The following is a 13,327-nucleotide window of genomic DNA, read 5'->3' on the forward strand; positions in this document are numbered from 1 at the left end:
TTTTCTTTAGAAGTATTTTTATTTATCTTAATTTTGCATGTATCTTATAAAACAAGATGCTCATAGCCCTGTATATATGCTTGACAGTGGAATGCTGGACTCTCTGCTGTTGTTCATACCTGCAGTGTCAGGACACACTTATATAGCAGAATGATGGACTTAATGACTATTTCTAAAGGATTATACTATTGTAATGATGTAGGGGAAATCAGTGGAAGGGAGGATATTTGGGTAGGGCGTAAGAGAAAATCCAGAGCCTATGGAACTGTTATCATTGAAAAATGAGGAAAATTTGTTTGAATACCACTGAGAAGCAAATATTATTGAAAATTAATTTTTTTCAAAAGGAAACAAGATGTTCAGGGTATATGCTATTATATAGATCCTTTGTTTGGAAATTTAGGTTAATTTAGTGCCCATATTTACTAAGATGCATTGTTTCTGTACAGAGTAAGATTTTGTAGTTATATTTCCAGCCAGTGGTTTCAGCTGATTTGCATTTACTTGCAAATATATTCTTTACTGAAAGGCCTATTAATCTTTGGCACTACCTTTTTCCTTTTAATGGACTCGCCATATAAATGCTACACATACATAAAGGGGTAATAAGTGTCTGCCAATGTCTACCTTCAAGTGGTGTTTTAAAATTAAAATAATTGTAAATATCATGGTAAAATAAATAATTCAAGCACTCTCCTAGTTATTAATGGCTTGCTTCCTGAGAGTCTGTTAGTTGGCTGCTAAGAATTTGATGCTTTTTTTCCTGAGAAACAATCAGTTCAAAATGGTTTGGTCCTTGGCCAACCTTGAATACACACATATAGCATTGCCCTATGAACTGGAGGAACTCTTTTTCATACACTGTAGATTAACTAAGTTATATAAACTTACTATGGATTTATTCAGCATGTGAAATAAAGCCATCATCCAATTGGTTAAGTAAAGAACCATCTTAATGACTTTCTCAGGGAGAACACATCTGCATATGCATCTCACGTTTCTGAAACAGAAAATAAAGGAATTGATGGAATGTATTCTGAGGTTAATATTCTGTGTATTACCTCATTGTATTTCTAGGCATTCTTTTGCCTTTATCTGTGTTCTCATAACGTAGATCGTTATGGTCATGGTCTATCTCTGATTACTGTGAGCATCCCTTCCCTGCTATGACCATTCGTGCTGTTTCTGTTAACTTGTTTTAGTTCTGATCCTAATGATACTCTTCCTTTCCTTGAATCAGTGTCACAGGATACCCTGACTTTGTATTTTCATCATCACCTTTCTCTGTTGATTCCAGGAATAATTCATGTCCATTAAAAAAATACAGCAACAATAATGCAGTGAGTGAGCAAATTATAAATAAACTGCATACTCATGGGAATTTACCTCACCCACAAAAAGATGATTCTGGTTACTAATAATTATGGTCAATATTAATGAACTATAAGACCTTTTTAGAGACTTTTATGTGCATTCCCACAATATTCACAATTTGAAATAGAGCTTAATGTAATACTCATTTTTATACATTAACATGATAAGAATGGTTGATGTAGATAATAAAGTCAGAAAAATAGTGTAAATTACATCCATGCTAACTTAAAGCAAGATTACATTGTGATGCTAAAACATTAATTTTTACTTAGCATAAGAACATACCTAAATATTTGAGCAACAGAATCAGACAGAGCTGGAACTGTCTAGAAGTTGTCTCATTTGCTATTCACCCAAACTTGAATAGTCATATACCTTTATATACTTCATTTGTTTATTACAGAAAATTAAGATATTAATAACTAATAAGAGCATACACTGAGGAATGAGCGATATAAGTCCAATGAGTAACTACAATACTCCTCGTCCCACACTTGGTAAATTGGTAAATGATCATTATTATTGTCATTGTCTATAGCTAATTGGCTAATCTTTGTTTATATTAATTTCTCTGTGGCATCAGCCTTTGAATGCAAAAGTTTAAAATGAAGAGACTTTAATTTTTTTCTATAAATTCATATTTTCTGTTATCAAGTTTTAGTGTTTGTTTTTAGGAGATGGAGGATATTTCCAGGAAGCATGTGGGTCAAGCATTGCTGTTTTTATTGTTTGTTTGCTTTTTAAAAAATTTGCTTATTTGAAAAATTATAATTATGTAGAGTAGGGAGAGAGAGAGGGAAAGAGAGAGCTTTTGTCTATTGTTTCATTCCCTAGGCTGCCTCAGTGACAAGGGCTGGGCAAGGCCATTGCCAGGATCTTCATCCTGGTCTCTGATGTCTGTGGCAGGGGTCAGTAGCAGGGATCAGCAACAGCTGAGGCACATGTCCACTACCTGCTGGTGTCATAGGTGGAGTCTTTACCTACTACCCTATCACATCAACTTCTAATGTTTATTTTGAGGCAGTTCTTGTAAATAATGAACTGGTAGTACCAGTGCACTGGGGCCTCACACTTAGGGGTAGCAGAAGGCTAATGTGCATGAGTTGAGCTTACCAGTCCATGTTATGTGCTCCAGTTCCAGGGAAACCCCGACTCGTGATTAACCACACTCAGATGAATACTGCTCTCATTCAGTGGCACCCTCCAGTGGACACATTTGGACCCCTTCAAGGCTACCGTCTCAAATTTGGCCGCAAGGATATGGAGCCACTCACGACCCTTGAGTTCTCAGAAAAAGAAGACCACTTCACAGCTACAGACATCCACAAAGGAGCATCTTATGTCTTTAGGCTCTCAGCCAGGAACAAAGTGGGCTTTGGGGAGGAGATGGTGAAGGAAATCTCTGTTCCAGAAGAAGTACCAACTGGATTCCCTCAAAACCTCCACTCAGAAGGCACCACGTCCACCTCTGTGCAGTTGTCCTGGCAGCCACCTGTCTTGGCTGAGAGAAATGGCATCATCACCAAGTATACCCTTCTGTATAGGGATATCAACATCCCCCTTCTTCCAATGGAGCAGCTCATTGTTCCAGCTGATACCACTATGACACTCACTGGCTTAAAACCAGATACCACATACGATGTAAAAGTACGTGCTCACACGAGCAAAGGGCCCGGGCCATATAGTCCCAGTGTCCAGTTCAGGACACTGCCTGTGGATCAAGGTAGGATTTGTCTGCTTATGGCCTTCCTCCTGTAGAGGAATGTCGATCTTTTGGAATTGAGTATTTTGAAGCTATAAATAACTGCTCGGCCCATTCATATTAATAGATTCAGCAAAAACCCAAAGGTAAAGTATGTAAAACTTCCATATATTTTGGATGCCTTAAATTTCAGTTATAAAATGCCAAGCAAGTCTGATTGACAGCACCCCAGTTTCCTCAGGTAAGGAGAGCACAATAGAATTGACTGAATGGGAGAGAAAAGAGAGATCTTTATGAGCGTGAGATATTAAATTGAGTGCTCTAAACAGGTAGGCAAATCACACTTCTCTTTTTTGATCAAAGTAGGCAGCAGCTAGTGTAAGCTCTGTGGTCCATCCTGGAAAATTTTGGGTCATGTCTTTAGGAATAGTTTAAATACACTGTTTTTCCTTTTCCAGCAGTGTTTGCAAAAAATTTTCATGTCAAAGCAGTAATGAAGACTTCAGTGTTGCTGTCTTGGGAGATCCCAGAGAATTATAATTCTGCCATGCCTTTCAAAGTAAGTTTTTTGTTGTTGTTTTTTGTTTTTGTTTTTTAAATTGTATAGCCTATCCCGTGGAGAACTAAAAGGGCCTTTTCATCTTGGTTGGCTAGAAATTGGGCAGACTCCTTTGATTGAGCAATATACATTTGCTAGTCTCACTTCTGACTTCCATTCTAGGAGATTTTGCTTGTTGCATGATGGCATGACCATCCTACTAAAGAGGACAAACAGTTAAAACACATAGCTAGCGTTTCTTGTAGAATACCTACTAATTTGAACTTGAACTTTTTACCTCTAAGCTCGGGCTTTTGTTTTCCCACTACAAAATGGAATTTACATGGTAATTTTAATTTGTTTATTGGTCTGAATTCTTGGCATTTCTTAATTCTGCCTTGCCATTGGAGACATATCGTGCTATATTAACAAGAAGAATGTTTTGAAATAAGGAGTAAGGGAACCGTTTCTGAAGCTAGAAGCCCATTTGAGAATGGAAGTTTAAATCTTTAGCAAGGAACTAATGTGGATAATAGATTGTGAAACCAGAGAATTTCATGTACAAAATCCATTAAGATCACAAAAAGCTGCAAGTCAAGTGTTGAAATGTTATGGTAAATTTCTTTGTAATTTTTTTTGTTAGAAACATTGTATCATTACATTGCTTAAGAACTATCAGGAAAACTGATGCAATTGCAATGTCTAGATTTATGGATACTTCTGGGCTCAAAAATCATCCAAAACTAGAGCTAACCTTATTTGCCATTAGCAGGTACATATTGCTTTAGAAGGTATGTTTTTTTGACTCTATCAAACTTTGGTTATATCTTCTTAGATTCTTTATGATGATGGAAAAATGGTAGAAGAAGTGGATGGTCGAGCCACACAGAAGTTAATTGTCAACCTGAAGCCTGAGAAGTCCTATTCATTTGTGCTAACGAATCGTGGAAACAGTGCTGGCGGCCTACAGCATCGTGTAACAGCAAAGACAGCACCAGATGTCCTTCGTACCAAGCCTGCCTTCATTGGAAAGACCAATCTGGATGGCATGATTACTGTGCAACTGCCTGAAGTACCTGCAAATGAAAATATAAAGTAAGTGATTTGCTAGGATAGGGCTGAAGCAAAAAAAATGCAAGTCAACAAAAAGTTGTATCTCAGTATACATAGTGGTTTTAAAAATACAGTGGTTTAAATATTGTGTAATATTAAGTAATACTGTTACACAATAATAATAGTACATGAATTCATAATTCTCCTGTCCAAGTTCATGGTAAAATATGTCATTAATTTGACACTGCGTTTTTCTCTGTTCCAAAAACTGTTACTTAGGGAGATAGATAAAATAGTCTGTTGCATGGTTCATGGAATAGTTGACTCTTAACATTTATGCAAACTGTTTTAGCTAGGTGGAACTCTAACACAGTACTAGCTATAAGAATGGAAAAGAACTTGGAAAATTAGATTAATAGAACAGTATATGGTTCTAATGTCATATATGTGTGCTGAAAAATAGGAATGTTTTCAACATGTTAAAGTTCAAAATAACATCCAAAAAATCACAAACATTAGAAAATGCATGTCTTTGAGGTTAGATAGAACACAACGTAGAAGCCAATGGACCTGAAAAGGAAAAATAAATCCAATCAGCTAAGTAGTGGCTCAAGTACACAGAGTGGCTTAGCTGAATAATCAAAAGGAAAAGCAATGTTTTTCATTTGTTTGTTTTTTCACTAAGACCTGTTACATTGTAAGTTACAAGTTGTGTAGTGCACCTGAGGTGTATAAAAAACATAATTGTCTCCCATTAGTAGCACAAGGTCAGGATCTTGCAGAAAGTGGAATCTAAACTCAGGCTTAATAAATGACAGTCAGTAAGCCGGCCATGGGAATCAACTGTTCAGGCAGAGAACATTAGAAGGCACTCATGGAAAAAATGAAATTACAGCTATCTTTACATTTTTGTACCAGAGTAAACTTAGCTTTTAATTCCATTTTCCAAGAATTCTTTGAAGTATATTGGAATGTGTGTGTGTTGGCACAGCAGCCAGAGAAAGACTCACAGCATTCATGTGTCTACCTCCTGTCTGTTAAGACTGATTGTATCCCACAGTTGCGTAGTCTGTCAGTGTTAAGTATGGGAGCAGAAAGACGACTGAGATAAAGCCCTACCTGACAGTAAAGGAATAGATACAGGACATAGACTCTAAGTATAAACCCATGAGTAACACTAGGTGCTGCAGAAATACAAAAATTTAGTTTTAACCCAACTTGGCTCTCAGGAGAGGCATCCTGAGAGACCTAACATCAAATCTGAGTCGTGGAACCTGAAATAAAATCAAAGAAAGGTGAAAAAGTTTCAAATAATGAAAGAACAAGGAAAGGATCTATATAATAAGCTCAAAAAGTTTTTAAGAATGCATGTCTATTCAGGGTCACAGTAGTACAAAAAGGAAAATAATGCAGTCTGCGGCATTTATTATTAATTCACTTTTCAAGACTTTATGTAAAAATGGTCTTAGGTGTCCAAATTGTGTGGGTAAAATGTGTAATCTCTTATTGGAAACTGACATTTTTATTCTATTAATGACAAACTTTACTTTTATAGTCTAACTTTCAAATAACTTGAGAATAATGTTGAATGTGTTCTGTATGTTAGAGATGTTCCTCTTTAGTTTTTCTCTTTTATGTGCACACTTCCTTCTCCTACAGTCGAAGTGGGTTTGGCAGAAAAGGAATAAAACTTTTTTTTCAACAGATGAAAAAAGCATTCTGAACCAGAAATTGTGCGGGAAAAATATGTTTTGTAGCAGTGAATGATTCCCAGAAATATATTCTAGCCACTCTAGTGGGAAAGGGAGCAACAGTCTAAAATAGGAACGTGCTCGAGTGGGAATGGTATCAGAATCACGAGAAATGGAAAGCCAACCTGTTAGGAAAAGCGTGTCTATTTCTTATTACTGGACTTCTTAAAGGAATTATAGTTTACAGTTATCCTTTCTGTGTCCTAGCTTGGTCTGATCCAGTGTTAACAAGAAACTCTAGAGAATGATGCACCATTTTCCATAATACCAAGCCTAGAAATTTGAAAGCATGGGAGCTTTTTGTTCGATTTTATGTGGGGGAAATGAGAAAAGGAAGTAAATCACTCTAAAATTGTGGGCAGATTACTACCTCTTTATAGATGGAAGTTGTCTGGAAAACAAAACAAACCAAAACCCTTCTCATTTTCCAGTAAAATGAAATTTTGGTGAGTGAAGACTATTTGTTTACCACCCCCAAATAGGTGTTTACTCATTCTTGGTGAACTATTGCCTAACTCCTTGCTGCCATAAGAAGAGTCAAATAAAGGGGAAATAGCTTCTTTGTCTGTGTATGCTTTTACTATTGGTTATTGTATTTTTGTGTGCAAAATCCAGGGAGCTCTCTATGGGAAAGAATACATTCTTCCTGACCCAGCCAATGATAGCACCACAGTTTCTGGCACCAAGAATTGTGTTCTATTTGAATAGTTTTAGGGATTTTTAGGGAGCCAAGTGCCCATTGGAAAGTGTGGCAATGCCATCATACCTCTGAAGCAAGCGCTGACAGAGGGAACTTCTGTGACTTTATGGAACAAAATTTTACTTTCAGTAGCTTAAGAAAGGAAAAAAGGAAGAAAGAAATGTACCGCACAGATTGCACTAAAGCAATAAGCTACCAGAAGGTACCCAATGTAAATGAATTCTGCAATAACCATCTTAAGTTTATAAAAAATGGAAATGAGGAATCAGAGTGTCTTATGAAACATAAAACGTTGTTCGTCTTAACAAATTGGCTGTCAGGGTGTGTACTTTTTCTTCTTTTTTTAGAAAAAAAAAATTTTGTGCAAGTATGAAATTTAGTGTGTAACTACTAGCTATTTAGTGAGAAGCAGTGCATCCCATGTTTGTCAATTGATATAGTGAGGTCTGCTGTCTGTATGTTTTCCTTTAGCTTTCACTTAGTTTATTTGAAAGGCAGAGTTACAGAAGAATACAGAGGACAGATCTTCCATCCACTGATTCAATTCCCAAAAGGTCACATGGCCAGGGCTGGGTCAGATCAAAGCCCAGAGCCACTTGGGCCATCTTCCACTGCCTTCCTAGGCTTATTATCAGAGAGCAGACCAGGAAATGGAGCAGCTGGGACTCTTCAGTGGAGTTCATATGGGATGCTGCTGGCTTCACACGCAACATCTTCACCTGCTATGCAATTTGGTCCAGGCAATTTGTCGTCAGAACCCTTCTTTTGAACCATTCTCAGCCCCCTGTGATCATGGATTATTGGACAAACCAGGATTTAATTTTCTAGAACAATTAGCCAATTAAGAACTCCCTGGAAAGTAACGAAGAACAGAACTACCCCAGATAACCTCAGAAGCAATATTGATCAGGCCCACTGTATAGACAGACAGTAGATACATGTGTCAAGTGTCATATAGCAATAAACAGGTCATCATGAAAACTTAGAGGCCAGGTGAATGAGGATACTTTCCATCAGTCAGCATAGCCATCATGCTTTTTCACAAATGAGGAAAATGAGACTTAAGAAAATTAAGTAACTTGCCTGTGAACAGACAGCTCAAATGAGTCCAAGCCTTAATTCAAGCATACAAACTGGAAAGATCATTCAATCTGGTGTGGTGTTCCTATGATAAATTTATTTGAATGAAACAATATATACAAAGACTACCATGCCAAATGGAATTTAAAAAAAAAAACATGCAAGGAATGACATTCAGAATTAAACTATGAGATAAGTTTTGACTTCCCACTCAAATGGCAAGTTCAAGAGTACTAACACAGCCTTATAATAAATAAAAATAAAACTTAAAGAGAAAAAAAAAGAAAAAATCACCCTGGCTGATTTGGAAACAGGACTGCTGCAATGACCAGAGTTTGCTTTCTCATCTCATTATATGGAACTGGGCCCCTTGATAATAACATATTAAATGAAATTAGTAAAACTTTACTTAACATAATTAAAAATCTGAAGGTTAGGTCTAACTTACCTAATTAAATCAAATAGACTGGGAAAACATGCTTGCTTTATAAAGAGACATGGGTTTTCCAGATGTATTGATTCTGAAATTGCTTATTTTCCTATTAATAGCTAATCTCTTTGTTTAAAAAAATGGTGTTAGCCTAAACTTTGGGCTTGCCTCGGACTATCAAAATTGAGTGTAGAGTTGACTTTTACCCACACATAGAGCTTACATAGCTTCAAAAGTCACTTAATTTTTGTTTTCATTTCAAGCAAGTTATTTCATATGATTTCGTGGATGCAGGTGTGTGAGACACATCTTCAGCGATCCATTTCACTCCTCTGCTCTGAATCATCTTCATTAATGTCCCAAGTGTGAGATTCACGCAAGGTCATCCATAGCTGGTAGAGAAGAGAATGTCTTCAGTAAGGAGTTTTCTTTCTGATAAATTATCGGTGAATACCACTGCTCACTTGGAAGAAGATAAAGCTTGATGAGACTGAAAGTTGGAAATTCTGGTGGTGGAGGAAAAAGGGGCCCTTGAATACAGCTGACTCGTCAATTTAGGGGAGATGAAGTCGTTGAGCCCTGAGTCCCACCTACTTCTCTCTTAATTGGGAAAAATATTTATTGATAAAGTAACAGAGTTACTAAAAAATGGACAACATGGTACTTGAACCTTAGTAATATTTTCTATATGTATGTAAGCATGTCTTAAATAATATAAGAAAATGAAAAATGAAAAATGGTCTTTTGAGGCCATATAAAAAAGATACTTGACCCAATCCTATCAGAGAAGGTTTCACATAGGAAATAATAAATGAAAAAAGAAAAATATTAACTTGATGGGAGTTACCCAAAGTTGTAGGCAGGTATAATAAAATGATCAAATTTTGAAGACACAGTGAATTTTGGTACATTTATTACAGTGAAAACATATCAAGGCCTCAAGGTATGGAGAGGTGGATTCTTAAGACTCTGCTAGGTTTTGTAAAAAATCTTTTGGTATTTATTGTAATATAAATAATAAACCCTCAAAGTATTTTTTTTTTGAAAGTAGGAAACGACAGTGTCAAACTTGAACTAAGAGAGAATAAACAGATGTAGAAAGTTAGAAGGCTAAGGTGGCACTCTAGGCATAAGAAAGTTAAATAAGTAGGGTTAGTGTTTAGAAACAGTAGGATTTATTCTTACGTTGGGAATGAGGGTCAGAGAGAACATAAAAGCAGATTGTTGATGAGAACACCTAAATTTCCAGAAGATGCAGTAACATGAGCATGCTACAATAATGAAGGAGCATTTATTTTGAAAGGCTTATTTGTTCATATTTTCATGACACTCAAGTTGAAGTACTTTCATGGCACAGAAGTGATGCCATAAAAATTGGAATTATATCAACCTATGGAATTCAAGGAATAGCTCTGGCAAAAGATATGAATCTATAGATCATCAATGCATAGACAATATCTGGTGACAAAGCTGGAATGCAATCCAGGGTAAAAATGGATGCAAATGGAAGCGCTTGGCCAGAGCACTGAGGAACCATGCAACTTAATACCCAAGTAATAAATATTGCATTCTACTAAGAAAATAGTATTAGGTCAACACTGTGGCTAAGACACAGCCTGTGGCATCAATGTCCCATGTGGGCCATGTGGGCACAGGGTTATGTCCTGACTGATCCACTTCCATCCCAGTTCCTTGCTTATGGCCTGGAAAAGCATCCCACAATGGCTTAAATCCTTGACCCATGAATCTGCCTGGAGGAAGCTCCTTGCTTGGCTCCTGACCTCCTTACTCCGGCCATTGAGGCAGTTGTTGGAGTGAACCAATGGATAAAAGCTGTTTCCTCTTTCTCTCCTCTATGTAACTGTGTCCTTCAAATAAATAAATCTTTTAAAAAGAAGAATATAACGTAGTAAGAAAAAAAGGTTTTTGTTTTTTAGTTTTGTGTTGTTTATGTTTTATCTTGTAAATTAGTTAATTCCTATCAGGTGAACCAATTTCATGCATTTCACAATACAAATTAAGAAGCATAGTCATACATTCCAGTCTACCCTCCCACCTTCCCAGTTCTCCATCCATCATTGTCCTTTCTTGTTTCTTATTTCTTTTCTTTTTTTAAATTTTTGCTAAGACATGCTTTCAATTCACTTCACAGTCACAGGCTTACCACTGTGTTAGGTGAAGAACTTAACAAAGAACAGTAAGAAAAAATTTTAAAACCTGGTCCTCAGGAGAATACATAAAGGCTATAAACAATAAACAAATGCAGGGATGTCAGTTTTGCCCATATAGATTACATTTTTTGTACTCTGTGTATTCATTAACACAGGGAAAACATGGTATTTATCTTTTGAAGACTATTTGTTTCACCAAGCATAATAGTTTCAGTTACATGCATTTTTGCCATGAAAGACAGGATTTAATTCCTAAGTATTTCATTTATAAGGCTGAGTAGCATTGCTTAGCCTGCATATCTATCACATTCTCCTTGTCCACTCAGCAGTTGATGAACAACTGAGCTGATTCCATGTCTTAGTTGTTGGTAATTGAGCTGCCTCAAGAATTGTATACAAATAACACTCTTGTGTACTGAGTTCCGTTCGTTCGGGTAAATCCCCAGGAGTGGTGTGGCTGGGTCCACTGGAAGGTGTTATTTTTGAATCTCTGAGGAGACTGTACTGTCCTCTCTAATGATTGTGCTAGTTTGCATCCCTACTACAGTAGATCAGGGTTGATTTTTCCCCACATTGTCGCCAGCATTTAATGTTTTCTTATTTCTGTGTGATAACCATTCTAAGTGAGATAAAGTGGAATATCACTGTGGGTTTTATTTGTATTTACTTGATGGCCAGTGATGCGGAATATTTTTTCTGGTGTCTGATGGCAATTTGAGCTGTTTCCTTTGAAAGCAGCCTGTTTGCGTCTTATGTTCATTTCTTAAGTGGATTGTTTGCGTTGTTGAATGTCTTGAGTTCTTTATGTACCCTGATTTTTAACAATGTATCCATTGTGTAATTTGAAAATCTTTTCTCCCATTCTGTTGCTTGCCTCTTCCCTTTAGTGACTGTTTGCTTCGCAATATAAACACTTCTTAGCTTGACATTTTCTCGTTTGTTTATTTTGGTTTAGTTGACTGTGCTTCTGGGGTCTTTCTGAGAAGTCTTTGCCTATCCTTTCTTCTTGCAGAGTTTCAGCAATGTTTTGCTCTGGTAATTTGTGGCATCGGGTTATAGATTTAGATCTTTAATCCATTTAGAGTTGATTTTTCTGTAAGGTGTAAGGTAGAGGTCATTTTTCTGCATATGTAGATTGAATTTTTCCAGCACCATTTGTTGAAGAGACTGTCCTTTCTCCCTGTAATTGATTTCAGTTAGCTTGTCAAAAATTAGTTGGCTACAGATGTTCGTTTGAATTTATGGGTTTTCTATTCTGTTCCATTGATCTGCATATCTACTTTTGTGCCAATACCAGGCTTCCCTGTAGTAAGTCTTAAAGTCTGATATTGTGTTTCCTCCAGGTTTCATTTTGTTGTTTAATATTCATTAGCTATTTCCAGTCTCTTGAATTTAAGAGGATCCCCCTCTCTTTCAAATGTTTTGAAGAGTTTAAGAAGAATTGAGGGCCCGGCGGCATGGCCTAGCGGCTAAAGTCCTCGCCTTGAACGCACCCGGGATCCCATATGGGCGCCGGTTCTAATCCCAGCAGCTCCACTTCCCATCCAGCTCCCTGCTTGTGGCCTGGGAAAGCAGTCGAGGACGGCCCGGGGTCTTGGGACTTTGCACCCGCGTGGGAGACCTGGAGGAAGTTCCTGGCTCCTGGCTTTGGATCAGCGCACACCGGCCCGTTGCAGCTCACTGGGGAGTGAATGATCAGACGGAAGATCTTCCTCTCTGTCTCTCCTCCTCTGTGTATATCTGGCTGTAATAAAATGGATAAATCTTTAAAAAAAAAAAGAATTGAAATTTTCTTCTTGAAGCGTTTCATAGAATTCAGCAGCGAAACCATCTGTTCCAGGACTTTTCATTGTTGAGAGTGTTTTTATTACTAGTTCAATATCTACCTTTGCTGTTGGTCAGTGTAGGTTTCCTGTGTCTTCATGATGCAAATTAAGTACTTTTTATGTGTCTAGAAATCTATAATTTCTTCTTGATTTTTCCAATTTGCTGGCAGATAGTTGTTTATACTAATTTGTGACAACTTTTTGTATTTTGGTGAAGATTTATAATAGCTTCCTTTTCATGTCTAATTTTGTTGAGACTTTCTCTCTCTCTCTCTCTCTCTCTCTCTTTTTGGTTTGGTTTGGTTTGTTGGTCCAATGGTCTATCAATTTTGATTATTTTAAAGAAAGCTCTTTAACTCACTAATCCTATGTATTATATTTTGTTTCAATTTAGTTTATTTCTTTTCTAATTTTAATTCTTCCTTATTAACTTATGGTTTGGTTTGTTGCTGCTTTTTTTGCTGCTTCAGATACACTGATTATCTATTTGATGCCTCTCTAATTTCTAAATGTAGGCATTAATTGCTATGAATTTCCCTTTCACTGTAGCATTGCTTTTGCTGCCTCCCATAAGTATTTTTTAAGAGTTGTATTATAGAGAATGTTTCATGGAGTATATTACCCACTGTGGGAAGAAAGACAGGGATTGAAAGGTCTCCTTTAGGTAACAGCATTGAAGTTACCAGGGGAACCCGGCAATTT

The 13,327-nt window shown here is 36.9% G+C and overlaps 1 protein-coding gene across 17 annotated transcripts in view; it reads left to right on the forward strand.

Moving 5' to 3' along the window:
• PTPRD (protein tyrosine phosphatase receptor type D) overlaps positions 1 to 13,327 on the forward strand; it is a 1,483,320-nt gene that overhangs the window by 1,333,219 nt on the left and 136,774 nt on the right. For 7 of the 17 annotated variants that reach the window (XM_058672197.1, XM_058672203.1, XM_058672211.1 and 4 more), the window contains 3 exons: positions 2,510 to 3,097; positions 3,538 to 3,635; positions 4,450 to 4,709. In XM_058672197.1, coding sequence (XP_058528180.1) covers positions 2,510 to 3,097; positions 3,538 to 3,635; positions 4,450 to 4,709 — 946 coding nt within the window. Of the gene's footprint in view, positions 1 to 2,509; positions 3,098 to 3,534; positions 3,636 to 4,449; positions 4,710 to 13,327 lie in introns of all 17 variants that reach the window. The other 10 variants (XM_058672196.1, XM_058672195.1, XM_058672202.1 and 7 more) reach the window with 2 other exon arrangements.

This window comes from Ochotona princeps, chromosome 14, assembly GCF_030435755.1.
Source record: "Ochotona princeps isolate mOchPri1 chromosome 14, mOchPri1.hap1, whole genome shotgun sequence".
Lineage (NCBI taxonomy): Eukaryota > Metazoa > Chordata > Mammalia > Lagomorpha > Ochotonidae > Ochotona > Ochotona princeps.